The sequence below is a fragment of the Crocuta crocuta genome, unplaced genomic scaffold (assembly GCF_008692635.1).
Source record: "Crocuta crocuta isolate KB4526 unplaced genomic scaffold, BGI_CrCroc_1.0 scaffold243, whole genome shotgun sequence".
In the NCBI taxonomy this organism is placed as follows: Eukaryota; Metazoa; Chordata; class Mammalia; order Carnivora; family Hyaenidae; genus Crocuta; species Crocuta crocuta.
The window spans coordinates 1,505,545-1,521,510 of record NW_027529596.1 but is presented as its reverse complement, the minus strand read 5'-3'; the positions used below and the strand labels follow the sequence as shown (position 1 = coordinate 1,521,510).

Here is a 15,966-nt window from a genome sequence, read left to right as displayed (position 1 = left end):
CCCGCGTCCTGGTGCTGGGACAGATGAAAATTCCCATCAGTCCTGGGTACATTCAAAGAAACACCTCAGAAGCTTAAGGAGGAGTGCTTATTCCCATAAACCGAATTCCTCGTAATCCAAGTGGCTATATTTCTAACAGTAGCTATTGAAGACCTGGAAGACTGATCTATAGGTAGAAACTCGCCTGTTTTGCAAATCTGGCGAGCCTACATAGTTTTAATATTGACTCTTGAGATGACCTGGTGCTCACCTTTATTCCAACCTTTTTTGGGCCCCCAAAACTTGCTAATGTGTCGCTTAGACATTAGGTCTGTTTTGGGTCACAGAAAACCGTTAAGTAAGTAGAGGTAAAAGTTTTTTAACTTCTCTTTCAGCTTTTTTCATATTTCGTTCTGCTAATATTTTTGTTCCCAGTGGACTTGACTTTACTAACAGTCACACATACTTAAAAACCCTTCTGTTTCTCCCCTAATCAGCCCGAAGCCCCCCATTACAGACACTGGGGGGGTGGGGGAGTGGGGGGGTGTATATCCATCTTTGAGAACCATTGTCTCCGAAGTCGAAGGGCTTGTACCAACATGGTCGCATCGAGTCACACTGACTGGGCTATGCTGGACACTCCACTCAGGCTGAGCCAAATTCTCTCTTCTGGAAATTCAAGCCGGGAACCAAGAGACGGCTATGGAGCCGGCTACCAGGAAGCTCTGGGGGCCGCGTACAAAGAGAAGCAGAGAGAGCCGGTCAGCAAAGAGAGGAGAAGGAACCGGATGCGTAGACAGGAGAGGAAAGAGAGAGAGATGAAGAGCCATGGAGAGAGATTGTGCAGGGCTCACCAGAACTTTCCAGCTCCTCATTCCTTTCTTCTTGAGGCCTGGTTGTTCGCATTAAGGGCTCATTCCGTAAGGTAACCCCAGATACTTAACCACGTAGATTAGACTACGTTGCTAAAGCTGGTTTGAAGAGGGTTTCTAGTACAGTCAACCAAGAGTGACTTAAGGAAGATGCTCCCTTAGGGAATGCGTTTTGTGTTTCATATTTCCTTCATCACTAAGCTGAGGGGTACTGAGGCCTCCTGTAGGCATTTAACTCAGGAGACGCTTCTAGGCCCCGTGGGCTGCTCTCTCTGCTGCGGGAGACAGCAGGTATAAGACCTCTCACATGTCTGCTGCCTCTCTCCACCTTAAAAAAATTTTTTTAATGTTTATTTTTGAGAGAGAGAAAGAGACAGAATATGAATGGTGGAGGGGCGGAGAGAGGGAGACACAGACTCCGCAGCAGCCCCAGGCTCTGAGCCGTCAGCACAGAGCCCGACGCGGGGCTCGAACTTCTGAACAGCGAGATCACGACCTGAGCCCAAGTCGGACGCTCAACCGACTAAGCCCCCAGGCGCCCCCGGGATGAGATTTTTGACAGGAGTCTCGGTCGACAGTAGTTACACGTGCACTCCTCCCTGTATCATGTACCACGTGGCGCAGGGCCTCCGAAGTGATCTGTTTCGTGGCCTCAACAGAAGCAGACAGGGCGTTTCCTTCGCGCATCAACACGCCGGGACGCAAGGTAACCGCGCTGCCTGCGAGGTCCGGAAAGGCCTTGCCCGGCTCGCTCTCTCCAGCTCCCGCGGTCCACACAGCGCGCCCAGCAGGCCTGGGAGGTATCAGATGCCGATCCGACGAGCCCGGGGAGGGGGCGGGGCGTCCCTGGCCACACCCCCCTGCAGCCGAAGCCCCGCCCCCGGCGTTTTCTCCCCTATTCTGTTTTCCGGTGCATCGTGACGTAAGACGTGGGTCACGCAACATTGGCGACTGGTCCCGGAAGCANGAGGGGCCGGAGCGGGGGTCGTGGGGGGAGAGAGCGAGGCCAGGGGGGCGGGCGCACCCAGGGAGTTCGCGCGACACACTGAGGGGCTTGTGTTTTCCGTGACCACCGCCGGTGCCCTTGGGCACGAAGGAGTGGCCTTGGCAGACGCGCGGTCGGAAGGGTTGCTCGGGCGTCGGGGGTGCAGTGTGGAGGGTGGGCTGGAGTGGAGGGCTGCGGGACGGGTGCGCAGACTAGCGGGGAGGGGCGGTCTTAGGAGATTAGGTACCTGGGTGGCCAGGTGACAGGAGGAGGGAGGAAAAAGGAGGCTGGTGACCAGATTTCTGGCTTGGGAACGAGAAGCTTTGCCGTTGAACAAGGTGAGAAGACAGGAGGAGAAACAGATGGAGGCGGTTGTTGGCTAGAGGATGAGCTCAGATTGTTTAGTTTAAAAAAAAATTAACGTTTACTTATTTTTGAGAGAGAGAGAGAGGGAGACACAGAATCTGAAGCTGCTCCAGGCCCCGAGCTGTCAGCACAGAGCCCCACGCGGGGCTCCAACCCGGGAACCATGAGATTATGACCTGAGTTGAAGTCGGACGCTCAACCAGCTGAGCCACCCAGGCGCCCCAGAACTTAGATTGTTGAAATGTGATTGTGCGGGGGTCGGGAAGTGGTAGGCATTTGTCTTGGAACTCAGAAAACATGACTGTCCGTGGGCTTAGATTTGGGAATTGTGAGCTTACAGTTGATACCTGGAGCCTTGGGAGTGAACTAAGATCTTGGAGAAGTCACCCAGAAGAAAAGGAAGAGGTTAGGGGATGGTACCCTAGGGAACCCTAGGGCAAAAAAGATTCGGGCGGAGGGAAGTCACCAGGGAAGAGAGTGCTGATCGGAGGTTTAGCCGTGTAAATTCACGACAGATTATTTTATGTACATAACCGGAGTATTTTCTAAGACTACCAGATTTTTCCAGGTGTATTGGGGAAAAATCAGAGAATCACATGTTATTTCATGTGCATTATTCAGTTATGTAGTTAAAATTTAATTGAATGGTTTTTTAATGGAATATTTGTTTTACTATGTCCAATCTTCATCTTATTTAATCTTTGAAGTACTTAATAGTTTCTTTTTAAAAATCTTGATTTACGGGCGCCTGGGTGGCTTTGTCAGACTTGGGCTCAGGTCACGATCTTACGGTTATGAGTTCGAGCCCCGCATGCATGCACTCTCTGCTGCCAGTGCAGAGCTTGGTTCGGGTCCTCTGTCCCCCCTTCTCTCTGCCCTTCCCCGTGCACCCTCCCTGTCTCTCTCTCATCAATGAATAAACACTAAACAAAATTTTTTTTTTAATTTTGCCTTATTGTTGTAGAAACACTTAGCATGAGATCTATGTTCTTAACAAAAATTTTTTTTTCTTGGATGTATGTGTGTATATGTATAACTATACCATTCATCTTTCAATGGATACTTAGATGCTTTCATACCTTGGCTATTGTAAATAATGCGGTGAACATTGGAGTACATCTATCTTTTCAAATTTATTTTTTTGTTTTGTTCAAATACCTAGAATTGCTGGATTGTATGGTAGTTCTATTTTTAATTTTTTGAGGAGCCTCCATATTCTTTTCCATAGTGGCTGCACCATTTTGTATTCCCATCAACAGTATATGAGAGTTCCCTTTTCTCCACGGCCTCACCAACACTTGTTATTTCTTGTCTTTTTAATTTTAGTCATTCTGATGTGTGGATATCTCATTAGGGTTTTGATTTGCATTTCCCTGATAATTAGTTATGTTAACATATTTTCATGTGTCTGTATGTCGTCTTTGGAGAAATGTCTATTCGGCTGCTCTACCCATTTATTTTTATTTTTTAGCTGTTCTGCCTATTTTTAATTAGATTATTTGGGGGTTTTTTTTATAGTGAGTGTGTGAGTTCTTTATATATTTGGATATGAATCCCTTATTGATTATTTCATTTGCAAATATCTTTTCCCGTTCGATAGATTGGCTTTTCATTTCGTTGATGGTTTCCTTCACTCTGCAAAAGCTTTTTAGTTTTAGGGAGTCGCATTCATGTATTGCTTTTTGTTGCCCTTGCTTGAGGAGACAGATCCAAAAAATATTGATAAGACTGAGGCCAAGGAGGTTATTGCCCAATATTTTCTTCTAGGAATTTTATAGTTTCTGGTCTCACAATTAACTTAAGCCTTTAATCTATTTTGAATTTATTTTTGTATGTGGTGTAAGAAAGTGGTTCAGTTTCATTCTTTTCCTTTTTATTTATTTATTTACTTATTTATATTTTAGAGAGAGAGTGCATGTGCGCACGAGTTGGGGAGAGTGAGAGAGATTGAGAATCTCAAGCAAGCTCCATGCTCGGTGTATGGAGCCCAACACGGGGCTGGATTCTGGGACCCCGGGATCATGACCTAAGCCAAAATCAAGAGTCAGACAGTCAATCAGCTGAACCACCCAGGCACCCCTCAGTTTCACTCTTCTGCATGTAATTTTCCAGTTTTTCCTACATCACTTACTGAAGAGACTGTTTTTTCCTCTTTGTATATTCTTGCCTCCTTTGTTGAAGATTAATTGACCGTATAAGTGTGGGCTTATTTCTGGACTCTCTATTCTATTCCATTGATCAGTGTGTCTTTTTGAGCCAGCACTGTACTGTTTTGATTACTATAGCTTTGTTGAAATCAGGGAGCATCATACCTCTAGCTTTGTTCTTTCTCAAGATTGCTTTGGCTAGTCAGGATCTTTTGTAGTTCCCCTCTTTACACGTTTTTCAGTGTAGAATGCTTTGTTATTAACTATAGGGACAGTGTCGTACAGCAGATCTCTAACGCTTATTCATGTCGCTTGACTGAACATTTATGACTGTCGATTAGTAACTTGTTTTCCCCAACCTTTGGTAACCACCATTCCACTTTTTGATTCTATACATTTGACTATTTTAGATACATCATTTAAGTAGAATCATGTAGTGTTTGTCTTTCTGTGACTGGTTTATTTTACTCAGCATAAGGCCCTTAAGGCTCATCCATGTTGTGGCATATCACAGAACTTCCTTCTGTTTTTAAGATTGCATTGTATTCCGTTGCATGGATAAACCATGTTTTCTTTATCCATACGTCTGTGGGTGGACATTAGGTGGGTTTCCACATCTGGGCTATTGTGAATAGTGCTGCCATGAACATAGCAGTGTTAATCACTCTAGTACTTAATATTTTCTATTTTCTTTTTTTTTTTTTTTAAGTACACTTCACGCCCCACGCAAAGCCCAATGTGAGGACTTGAACTCACGGCCCTGAGATCAAGGCCTGAGCTGGGATCAAGAGTCAGACCCTTGGGGGAGCCAGAGTGGCTCAGTTGGTTAAGCCACCGACTTTGGTTCATGATCTCATGGTTTGAGGGTTCAAGCCCTAGATCCGGCTCTGTGCTGACAGCTCAGAGCCTGGAGCCCGCTTCAGATTCTGTGTCTCCCTCTCTCTCTGCCCCTCCCCTGCTCATCCTCTGTCTCTCCTTCAAAAAGAAATAAACATTAGGGACGCCTGGGTGGCCTAGTCGTTTAAGCGTCCGACTTTCGCTTAGGTCCTGATCTCTCGGTTCGTGGGTTCGAGCCCCGCGTCGGGCTCTGTGCTGACTGCCAGCTCAGAGCCTGGAGCCTATTTCGGAGTCTGTATCTCCCTCTCTCTCTGACCCTCCCCTGCTCACGCTGTCTCTCTCTCTCTCTCTCCTAGAAATAAATAAATATTTTTTTTTTAAAAAAAGAAAGAAACATTAAAAATAATAATGAAAATAAATAAAAAATCTTTAAAAAGAGACACTTGGGATGGCGGGGTGTCTCAGTCAGTTGAGTATCAGATTTTGGCTCAGGTCATGATCTCACGGTTTGTGGGTTCAAGCTCCATATTGGGCTCTTTGTGCCAACAGCCTGCTCAGAGCCTGGAGCCTGCTTCAGATTGTACGTCTCCTCTCTCTGTCCCTACCCCTTGCTCTCTCTCAGAAATAAATATTTTTAAAAATTAAAAGAAAAAAAAGAGTTGGACACTTAACCAACTGAACCACTCAGGTACCCCAATATTTTCTATTTCCTAATAATTAAAAATAAATTTTACTTAAATTTATGATGAAAAGTTAACACTATTAGATACCTTAAAGATGTGCAGCTTAATATGTTAGATCACTGATATGTGCACACATACATAGACACACAGATGTAATAAATATATGTGTCCATTTTTAATTACTGTTGTATCCAACATTTTTTTACTTTATTTTATTTTCTCGTTAACGTTTTTAATGATTCTATAATATTTCATTCATCATATAGATAGACTGTAGTTTATATTACTGTTTATTTCCTTATAGTCAGACATTCCCAGTATTTCTCTTTTACTATTATAAATAAGGTGATTATGAGTATTAACGTGTATAGCTCTTCACTGCATTGGAGATTATTTTTTTTATTACAGATTTCCCATTGCTGCTATTTTGAGTCAGGATATAGATTTGATGCAAAGTTCTTGGTACGTTTTCCTTGATTGGTGCCCCAGGGGATAGATGGTAGATTTACGCAATCCTTCCAGAATCTACGTGAGCGAGTGCTGGTTTCCCTCATCAGCGTTGGTGCTTTTGCCTTCTGCGTTACTGCCTTTTAAAGCTGGTGACAAATTGAGAATTTTTCTGGAAAAGTTGTTTTCCTACAAGAAACAGGATCTTTAATTGCTATTTTTCTTCATACCCTTAATTGATATAATTGTGTTATATATGTGGCACAACGAAAAGTCTACCAGGAACATGAAGCTTATGGAGACTTGAGCCTGTGGTACATTAGGTCATCTCCTAGGCAGTCAGTAGAATTAGAACCNACCACATCTTCTTGATCCGTTCGTCCGTTGATGGACACTTAGGCTCTTTCCATGTTTTGGCTATAGTTGAGAGTGCTGCTATGAACGTTGGAACCCATATTTATTCTTGAAAGTGGTGGGCCTTTGATGATCCAGGAATGAAATAGATGTTTCTAGTAGGAATCAGTATCTTTTTCCATTGTTCACTTTGTTCATGTAGAGTTTTTTGCTTGTTTCTTTTTAATATGTATGCAAGATTTGACTGGTGTGTCTGATTGGAAATAAATCTAAAGCAATTAGGTGGCGCCTGGGTCGTTCAGTCAGTTGAGCGTCCGACTTCGGCTCAGGTCATGATCTCACGGTTCGTGGGTTCAAGCCCCGCGTCGAGCTCTGTGCTGACAGCTTGCTCAGAGCCTGGAGCCTGTCTTTGGATTCTGTGTCTCCTTCTCACTCTGTCCCTACCCCGTTCGCACTCTGTCTCACTCTGACTCTCAAAAATAAATAAATGTAAAAAATAATACAATAAAGTAAATAAAGCAATTAGAAAGAGGGTGATTGTGGTCTTAGGATATGGGTGATCCTTTGTTGGCTTTATGTAAGAATATATTCTTTAATATAGTATCATCTTACCTTACCTAACAATAATAGCTGTATAGCTATTCAAAAGTCCAGAAGTCTTGGGGCGCCTGGGTGGCTCAGTTGGTTAAGCGGCCAACTTCAGCTCAGGTCCAATCTCAGGGTTCATGAGTTTGAGCCCCGTGTCAGATACTCTACTGTCAGCATGGAGCCCTCTGCTTTGGATCCTCCGTCTCCCTCTCTCTCTGCCTCTCCCCTGCACATGCTCACTCTCCCAAAAATAAATAAACATTTTTTTAAAAATACAGAAGTCTTAAAAAAAAAAAAAGAAAGAAAGAAAATTGAAAAGAAAGCCTTCTGATCTGCTAAAGTGGCTGTCATAGGACACTTGCACTAAAGCCCTGTGCCTTCTTTGGGGTCCCTTAGAACTTCACTCAAGGCACGTTTAAATTTTTGCCTCTGTGGCACACTTTATAATTATAAACATTGGAAATATCACCTGATTTTTGGTTATGCATAGGTTAGCCGATGAATTACATATGCCATCTCTCCCTGAGATGATGTTTGGAGACAACGTTTTAAGAATCCAGCATGGCTCTGGCTTTGGGATTGAGTTCAATGCTACGGATGCATTAAGATGTGTAAACAACTATCAAGGAATGCTTAAAGTAGCCTGTGCTGAAGAGTGGCAGGAAAGCAGGTAAGAATCTCGACTTTTATGGGTTAAATGAAAAAGAAGAGTTAAAAGAAATCTTCTGTCATGATTTGCGTATTTTATTAGAGTGAACGGCAAGTATTGTTATTAACTTAATAGTTGGATCATTCTAGAATTCGTTTTCCCATCCATAAAATGGAGATTAGTTACGTTACCTTTTAAATACTTGTTGAGTTCAGTTGAATTACAGTTGAGTTGAGCTATGTAAGGTTTACAGGTTTGAGCTCTCAGTGTTCTTTAGTGAAGAGGCAATATGCTGTATACTTCAATGTTCCTGTTTTTGAAGAAAAATGTTTACTGATACGAATTGTAAATGTGAGGAGCATTGAAATAGAGAAAAATGTGTTTTCTTTGATAATCAAATCAGCAATTATTTACTTTGTGCCTATCCTATGTACTAGGTACCTTGCAGGACGCAAAGAAGTATAATACGCCTTTAAACCATGTCCTCAAGCAATATACTAACTGATTGGAGAGGCTACCTCAGCATATGACAAGTTTAGTAACAATAAATATGCAGACAGACCCAGAAGGTTCTTGTGTTAGTGAATTATGACAAGCATATGTATTTTGTAGGATGTATGTATTATTTGTAGAATGTGACTTGGTGTGACATCTGAATACAGGCGATCTGTGTTCTGCATCACTGAATCTGACCCTTCTCATTTTGATATCGAGGACGGAGGGTGAGCACTCCAAGGAGGTTATTAAGCCGTACGACTGGACGTACACAACAGATTATAAGGGAACGTTACTTGGAGAATCACTTAAGTTAAAGGTAAATCCTTATTTATGCTTTAATGATAAAGTCATTAATTGTCTTGGAGAGTCTCAGCATTAGAACTTTCTAGTAATGGCTTGTTTTTGCTACCACTTTCATCCTACTTATTTTCTCTCTTTTTTTAAATTTTTATTTAATCTGTGTTTTTTTTTTTATTTCCACCCAAGTTAGTTAGCATATAGTGTGACAGTGACTTCGGGAGTAGATTCCTTAATGCCCCTCACCCATGTAGCCCCTCCCCCCCACATCCCCTTTCGTGACCCTCTGTTTGTTCTCCGTATTTAAGAGTCTCTTATGTTTTGTCTCCCTCCCTGTTTTTGTATTATTTTTGCTTCCCTTCCCTTATGTTCATCTGTTTTGTGTCTTAAAGTCCTCGTATGAGTGACGTCATACGGTATTTGTCTTTCTCTGACTGACTGATATCACTTAGATAATCCCCTCTAGTTCCATCCACGTGGTTGCAGATGGCAGGATTTCATTCTGTTTGATTGCTGAGTAATACTCCAGTGTGTGTGTGTGTGTGTGTGTGTGTGTGTGTGTGCGCGCACACACGTCACATCTTCTTTATCCATTCATCCATCGATGGACGTTTGGGCTCTTTCCATACTTTGGCTGTTGTTGATACCGCTGCTATAAACATTACATCCCACTTATTTTCTAGTGAGGGAAGCTTCAGAACCTAATGTGAAGGGATTTTGCTAATTGATTATAAGCGGAAACTAAGAAGTCCATAGTGGAACAATTTTTATTCTCAAAGGTATAATTAAAAGCAGTGTCAAACTGCCTTGATGTTATCATTATAACTATCAAGAAGCATGCAAGGGGCGCCTGGGTGGCTCAGTGGGGTAAGCATCCAACTTCTGCTCAGATCATGATCTCGGTCTGTGGGTTTCAGTCCCACGTTGGGCTCTATGCTGACAGCTCAGAGCCTGGAGCAGCTTGAGATTCTGTGTCTCCTTCTCTGCCCCTTCCCCACTCACACTCTGTCTCTCTCTCTCTCTCTCAAAGAAAAGAAAAAATTTAAAAAAGCATTCAAATGTATATCTGTTCTTGGTGTGATTAATTAGGTGATTTAGACAGAGCCTGCTAGTTCATAGCTTACAGTTTTCTGGATGAACTGGTAGATGGGCAGATAGGACCTTTGTTCATACCGCTTATGTTTTTGTCCTGCCTGCACTGTGTGCGACCCTTGTATGACTCTAAGCAAGATACTTAATCTCAGTCTCAATTTATTAGTTAACGGGTAAACAGGCATATTTACCTCACATCAGAGTTTTGATAGGAGATAATCTGTGGGAAAGTTCTCGGTGAATTCTAAAGCTCCGTATTAATAATGTGAAGTTGCATCTGTGTGAGCCCTACTTGGGAAGAGATTCGCTTCACGGTGAATGCTGCTGGCAAGGTGGATTTGGTAGGCCTCGTGTTGGGAGCTTAGCCACATTCCGACAGAATGACTGAAATGAAGAAAGTTTGGCTTAGGTTGTATGTCTCTAATGGGCAGAGATGTATTATGGAGAACAAAATTATTTTACTGTAAATGAAGTAATTATATTGAAGACCCTGTATCGTGTGTTGGTGCTTAGGCAGAAATGTTAAGAGAGGAGTTGTGTATGGGCTCCTTGTCTCTGCAGAGATTTTTAGTCTCAGGAAGACAGAAGTTCACAGCAGGAATGTGGTTCTCCTCAGTTTCTGCCGCTCTCATAATCCAAGCGTCACCTATTTTTCTCTGCTGCTTCCAAGACAGATACATACAGTTTTTGAGAGAATATGTGTTCATTCATTCAGTCAGTCAATCAGTCACTCACTTACTCACTCACTCACTCACTCATTCATTCATTCATTCATTCATTCATTCTTGAGCTCTTCTCTGTGCCAGCACTGATCCTAGGAACCGTGGATACAGCAGAGAACAGACAAAATCCCCCCTTTACAGCCTGTGGAGAACAAGGTCATGTCAGCCCCTTCATACTTCACAGATGAACGTTCTCCTATCTTCTCGCTCCTGACTGAAAAACTTTGTAAAGAACATAGTCCGTTTGGTATTTGATTGCCAGGAGTGAGGAAATGGGAGCTTGTGTTAACCCTGTGCAGGGTGGTGACCTACAAAAAGCCTCCTCTAGGTTAGGAAGTAGATCAGCTGTGACTGAGGAGCTCGAACCACAGCCGTAGAAATGGGAATCTGAGGGTAGTGGGAGGTGAGAAGCGTGTGTTCAGGACTCTCACTGACACTTCTGCCTGTAATGTAATTTGTTCTGCGGTGGTGTTGACAAATATCGGTGTGATCACCTACTTGCCGGAATTCAGGCTTTGGCAGGCCTGGGTTCAAATCCCAGCACCAGCACTCAACTTGGAAGAGCAATTTAATCTTGCTCCACATGGTTTCTCACTCACTGTTACACTGGGTAATAGCAGTTGTAGGGAGTAAATAAGTTTACGTATGTAAAGTGTTTAGCACAGTGTCTGTTACACAGCAAGACCTCAATAAATGGTAGCTGCTATTATTAATAACATCTCAAATGTCGGGGGAACTAAACTATTAGTATTGAAATACCAAGACTAGAAGTAGATAGATTGTCTAAATATTTATTCTTGCTTTATGATCTAAACAGAGTTGATGAGTATGTTCCTTTACTGCCTTAAAAAATTGAGCATCTGTTTTCCAGGCAAAATTGTTAGAACTTTGTTGTTTAATCTTCAAAATAACCTTGTAGGATAGGCATTCTTATCCTCGTTTTGTGGATGAAGAAGAAGGTTCAAGATCTTAAAATATGTGCCTCTTAATAACACAGTACCAATGCTGTAGCTTATATGTGGAAGATCACTCCATGGGAACATTTTTGCATTTGACTTTCTTAATACCTAAGGATTTTTTGGACCTATAATATTACTTGGAATCTTAAATTAGTTAATTCTTCTACCCTCTCTAAAATCCAAAGCCTGGTGTGTATAGGAAGTATATGCCTGTGTAGGGGAATATATCTTACGGGAACAGTAAGAATGTCAGAATGAGGCATTAGAATGAAGCCTTTCCTTTGCCCTTAAATTCTTGCCTTATAATTACTGGGAGCTGCTGCTATAGTGTGTGTGTGTGTGTGTGTGTGTGTGTGGTGGTTTCTCACTCTTTTTGAGTTGTCTCACCTCTTACTCAGGAGTGGGAGCATAGTTTAAGAGAAGAGAGCCAGTCTTAGGGTCGTACCGGCCGGATTCAAATCCAGCCTTGCTGTGTACTGGCCGGGCCACCTTGGGGACATCTCAGAGATTATGGTATGAGAGTGTTAGGAGGTCAGATACCTAACCTGACCTGGCAGAATGTGGCCATTTTCTTCCTTCCAGGTAAATAAGTAAACCGACTCTGTAGGAGAATGGAGTAGAAGACTGTCTCTTCCACTTGTGTTGCTTTTTTGGAAGAAAATGTGTGTGGTGTCCACGCATTTAAAACAGCATTTTTTGGGACATTTGCCACCTCTTTCAGTGTGATTTAATATTTTGAACTTTTTTTTATTATTGTGGTAAAATGCATACAACAAAATTTACCATCTTAACTTCTAAATATATTACATTAGCGGTAAGTATATTCATGTTGTTGTGCAACCAGTTTCCAGAACTTTTTCATTTTGAAAAACTGACACTTGGTGCCTTTTTTTTCTTTTCTTGGGTGCAAAATGGTGATTTTATTAAAGCACCACAGGGAGCAGAAAGAGCTGCCAATACTCAGTACCTTTTAAACAATAACTCCTCCTGGGGCACCTGGGTGACTCAGTCGGTTAAGTGTCCGACTGTCCATCTAGGCTCAGGTCACGATCTCATGGTTTGGGGGTTTGAGCCCTGTGTTGGGCTTTGTGCTGGAGGCATGGAGCCTGCTTGGGATTCTCTCTCCCCGTCTCTCTGCCCCTTCCCTGCTCGTGTGCATGCCCTCTCTTTTTCTCTCTCTTTCTGTCATCAAAACTAAGTTAAAGTTTAAAAAAAATTTTTTTCTTATCCTTATTATATATATGTATGTATGTAAAATGGTAGTTATCTAATATGTGTATATACGTATGCACTGCTTTCAGTAATTTTTAAAAAGGAAATTTAACATAGGGTTCTTAGCATTTAGCATTAATTAACTTTATATGGTGAATTTAAAAATATTTCTAAGTCAAGTAATTTCCTTATCATGAACCTCCATCTGATGTGAGGGTTATCCTATCACATCTTCTTTGAAAGGTGTGACTAGGACTCATTTTTCTTGTAAGGTATCCACAATGGTTGTAGCATTCCATATATATTTTTAAGCCTTTTAACAGTTGTGAAATATCTCAGAAAACATGAAGTTACAGTTTAATGAATTATGAAATGCAGCTGCCCAGGAAAAGAAATGGAACATTGCCAGCACCCTTCGGCAGGACCCTTCCTGATTACAATTCTTTTTTTTTTTTTTTTAATGTTTTATTTATTTATGAGACAGAGATACAGCGTGAGCAGGGGAGGGTCAGAGAGAGAGAGGGAGACACAGAATCCGAAGCAGGCTCCAGGCTCTGAGCTGGCAGTCAGCACAGAGCCCGACGTGAGGCTCGAACCCACGAACCGTGAGATCATGACCTGAGCCGAAGTCAGACACTCAACCGACTGAGCCACCCAGGCGCCCCTACAATTCTTTTTAAAAAATATTTCCTAGTAGATTGTGACATTGTCGGCCTTAGCTTTTATTTCCTTGAAACTAGCCTGCATTGTTGTTGTACTGAGTGGGCCTCGTTTCCAGTATCTGGGGTCCCTTGGGTCTCGTATCATCCTGTTCTTTCCGTTGGTTCTGGTTTTTGGTGTCTAGGCTCCTGAAGGGCCTCCTCAGTTCTGTTTGAGTCCTGGGACGATAGTGGTTTTCCGCAGAAGAGATTTGTGTCATCTCTGACAGGCACCTGAGGGTACTCATAGGGACAGAGCTGTGCAGACTTTCTGTGAAGATAGTAAATACTTGAGGCTTTGAGGGCTGTGGGGTGTATGAGCAGCTGGTGAGCTGTGTGTTGAAGTTGAACACAGCCCTGGACGAGCAGTCTGCAAATGGGCAGGGCTTTGCTAATGTAAAAATGATTCTTAGCTCCCAGTTCATGCAAAAATAGGTGATGGGCCACACCTGGCCTCCAACTCTTGATTTGCTGACCTCTGGTGTGGGAGCGATGTGTGAGGTGTCCGGCCCTGTAACAGAAGCGGTGTCACCAGTGTAGCGCGAGAGGGTCCATTCCCACCTCGGGAGGGGCGCACACAATTCTCCGAGGTCCCTGCCTGAAGTGAGCACTGAGCAGTGGTGGGCCCGGGAACTAGCAGAGTCCCGGCTCCCCCTTGGACTGGCCATTACAGATGTGTCAAGGCCAAAGCCAGCCAACTACAGGCTCGCTTTCACTTTTTCTGGGTTCCAGTCCTCTTTCACATGTCAGTCCGGGAATTCTTCAGCATCTTGACCATTTGATGCTTTTCAGAAATTTGTGTTTCTTCATCCAGCTTTTCCGTGGTCTTCAGCAAGAGGGTTTGTCTGGGTTACTCATTCTGACAACACCGGGAGTCAAAAGTGTTTGACATGGTTTAAATTTAGCTGCTGGTTTGTGTTTTTCCCCCTTTCTTTTCAGATGCCTGAGTTCAGCGAGAACATAAAAAGAGTTAAGAAAGAGAAAAGAGAAAGAGAAGATGTAATTTAAATACATTTGTCTTTGCAAATGAAGAAGAGAGTGTAGATAAATATAGTCAGTATCCCTAAACCATGTTTTATCTAATTATTTTCTCTTTCTCATCCAAGTATTTTATATGACCAAGTAAATGGCAAAACTAATGGCTTCATTTTCACTGGTTACTTATGAAACATCAGTGAGGTACTCAGTTACTAATGAGAAAATTGGTATAATGATTGCTTAGTTTTTTTAAGTCAGATGTTTCTATAAGGAGGATCTTACACATTTGTTCCTTGGAATGAAAGCTAAATTGAAGGCACCTGAGCGGTCCAGTCAGTTAAGCGTCCAACTTCGGCTCAGGTCATGATATCGCAGTTTGTGTGTTCGAGCCCCACATCAGAGTCTGTGCTGACAGCTCCGAGCCTGGAGCCTGTTTCATATCCTGTACCTCCCATTCTCTCTCCGCCCCTGCCCCACTTGTGCTCTATCTCAAAAATAAACACTAAAAATAAATAAAATAAAGCTAAATAGAAAGAAAGGAATTTAGAAGTTGTGTTTATTTAATACGAGCTAAAGCTTTATGCTCTTAGGCAGTCCTAGAAGTATAGCTTTTGTCGTAAGTAGAGTACAAACACGTAAGTGACACACAGGGCCACCTACACACAGCCCTATCGCTGCCCCTCACCTCCCTTCCCACTCCCAGTTCTCACCTTCGTACGTGGTCTCAGGTCTGCTCCAGACATGTTTTGGAATAAAACTGCCGAGGGCCAAAGTGTTATCTGTGAGCGAACATGGAAGAACTGTGGACGTTTTTGCACCTCCTGGGACTCCTGTTCACGCTGCCAGCTTTCTTTTCTTCATAATCTTTTCCCCCCACATCGCAGGATACTCCCTCAGACTATCCCCTCCCCCCAAATCCAATCTCTTGAACGTCCTTTATCATATATCTTCTAATTCTTGTCTGGTTTCCTTAAACTACTCTCCATTTCATAATTCTATCCGTGAGTCCAACAAATTACCTGATCGTGGCTACTGAATAAAGTAGAATAATAGCTACCATTTATTGAGCACCTGTGGTTGACCAGCGTTGTGTTTATTTATGATACAACTATGTCAAGGAATAGAAAAGCTCAACATTTGTAGTGAAATTGGACGGAGTAAAGAATGGTGGCTCAGAGCACGCTCTACAGCTGTTAGAGACCCTGGGTTTAGTGAGCTGCTGATAGGACCCACCTTATTAGCGTTGGTGATTCCCCTGTCGGGTGGTGAATAGGTGTGTCTGTGAGCTCCAGAATAACACAGTGCACAACTGGCCAGCATCCTCGGAAGCCCCAAATGCCAGGAGTTTTTCCCTCGGAATTTCTCTGAAAGTTCTTAATTTGCCTCGTTATTGAAAACACGGTTTTGTAGGCTTGGGGGAGCGAGGCTGGGAATATAAAATACATAACAAAATTCTAATGGGAATCGTTTTTAAGTTCCAAACCAATGTTCTTTAAAAGTAGGCTTTCACCTGCTGATGCATAGGAGCACATGTACCCCCAATGTTCATAGCAGCACTCTCAACAATAGCCAAAACATGGAAAGAGCCTAAGTGTCCATCAAC

At 42.8% G+C, this 15,966-nt stretch overlaps 1 protein-coding gene and 1 long non-coding RNA gene across 2 annotated transcripts in view; one reads left to right on the top strand and one right to left on the bottom strand.

The window, feature by feature from the left end:
• The window catches only part of LOC144229699 (uncharacterized), a 3,811-nt gene extending 2,214 nt beyond the window's left edge, over positions 1–1,597 (bottom strand). Inside the window, exon 1 of the long non-coding RNA XR_013334562.1 lies at positions 834–1,597. This is a non-coding gene — a long non-coding RNA (uncharacterized LOC144229699). The remainder of the gene's footprint in view (positions 1–833) is intronic.
• A 4,705-nt stretch (positions 1,598–6,302) lies between these two features.
• TIPRL (TOR signaling pathway regulator) overlaps positions 6,303–15,966 on the top strand; it is a 27,836-nt gene continuing 18,172 nt past the window's right edge. The window contains exons 1-3 of the mRNA XM_077761779.1: positions 6,303–6,331; positions 7,749–7,928; positions 8,622–8,721. Coding sequence (XP_077617905.1) covers positions 6,318–6,331; positions 7,749–7,928; positions 8,622–8,721 — 294 coding nt within the window. The 5' untranslated portion in view covers positions 6,303–6,317. The remainder of the gene's footprint in view (positions 6,332–7,748; positions 7,929–8,621; positions 8,722–15,966) is intronic.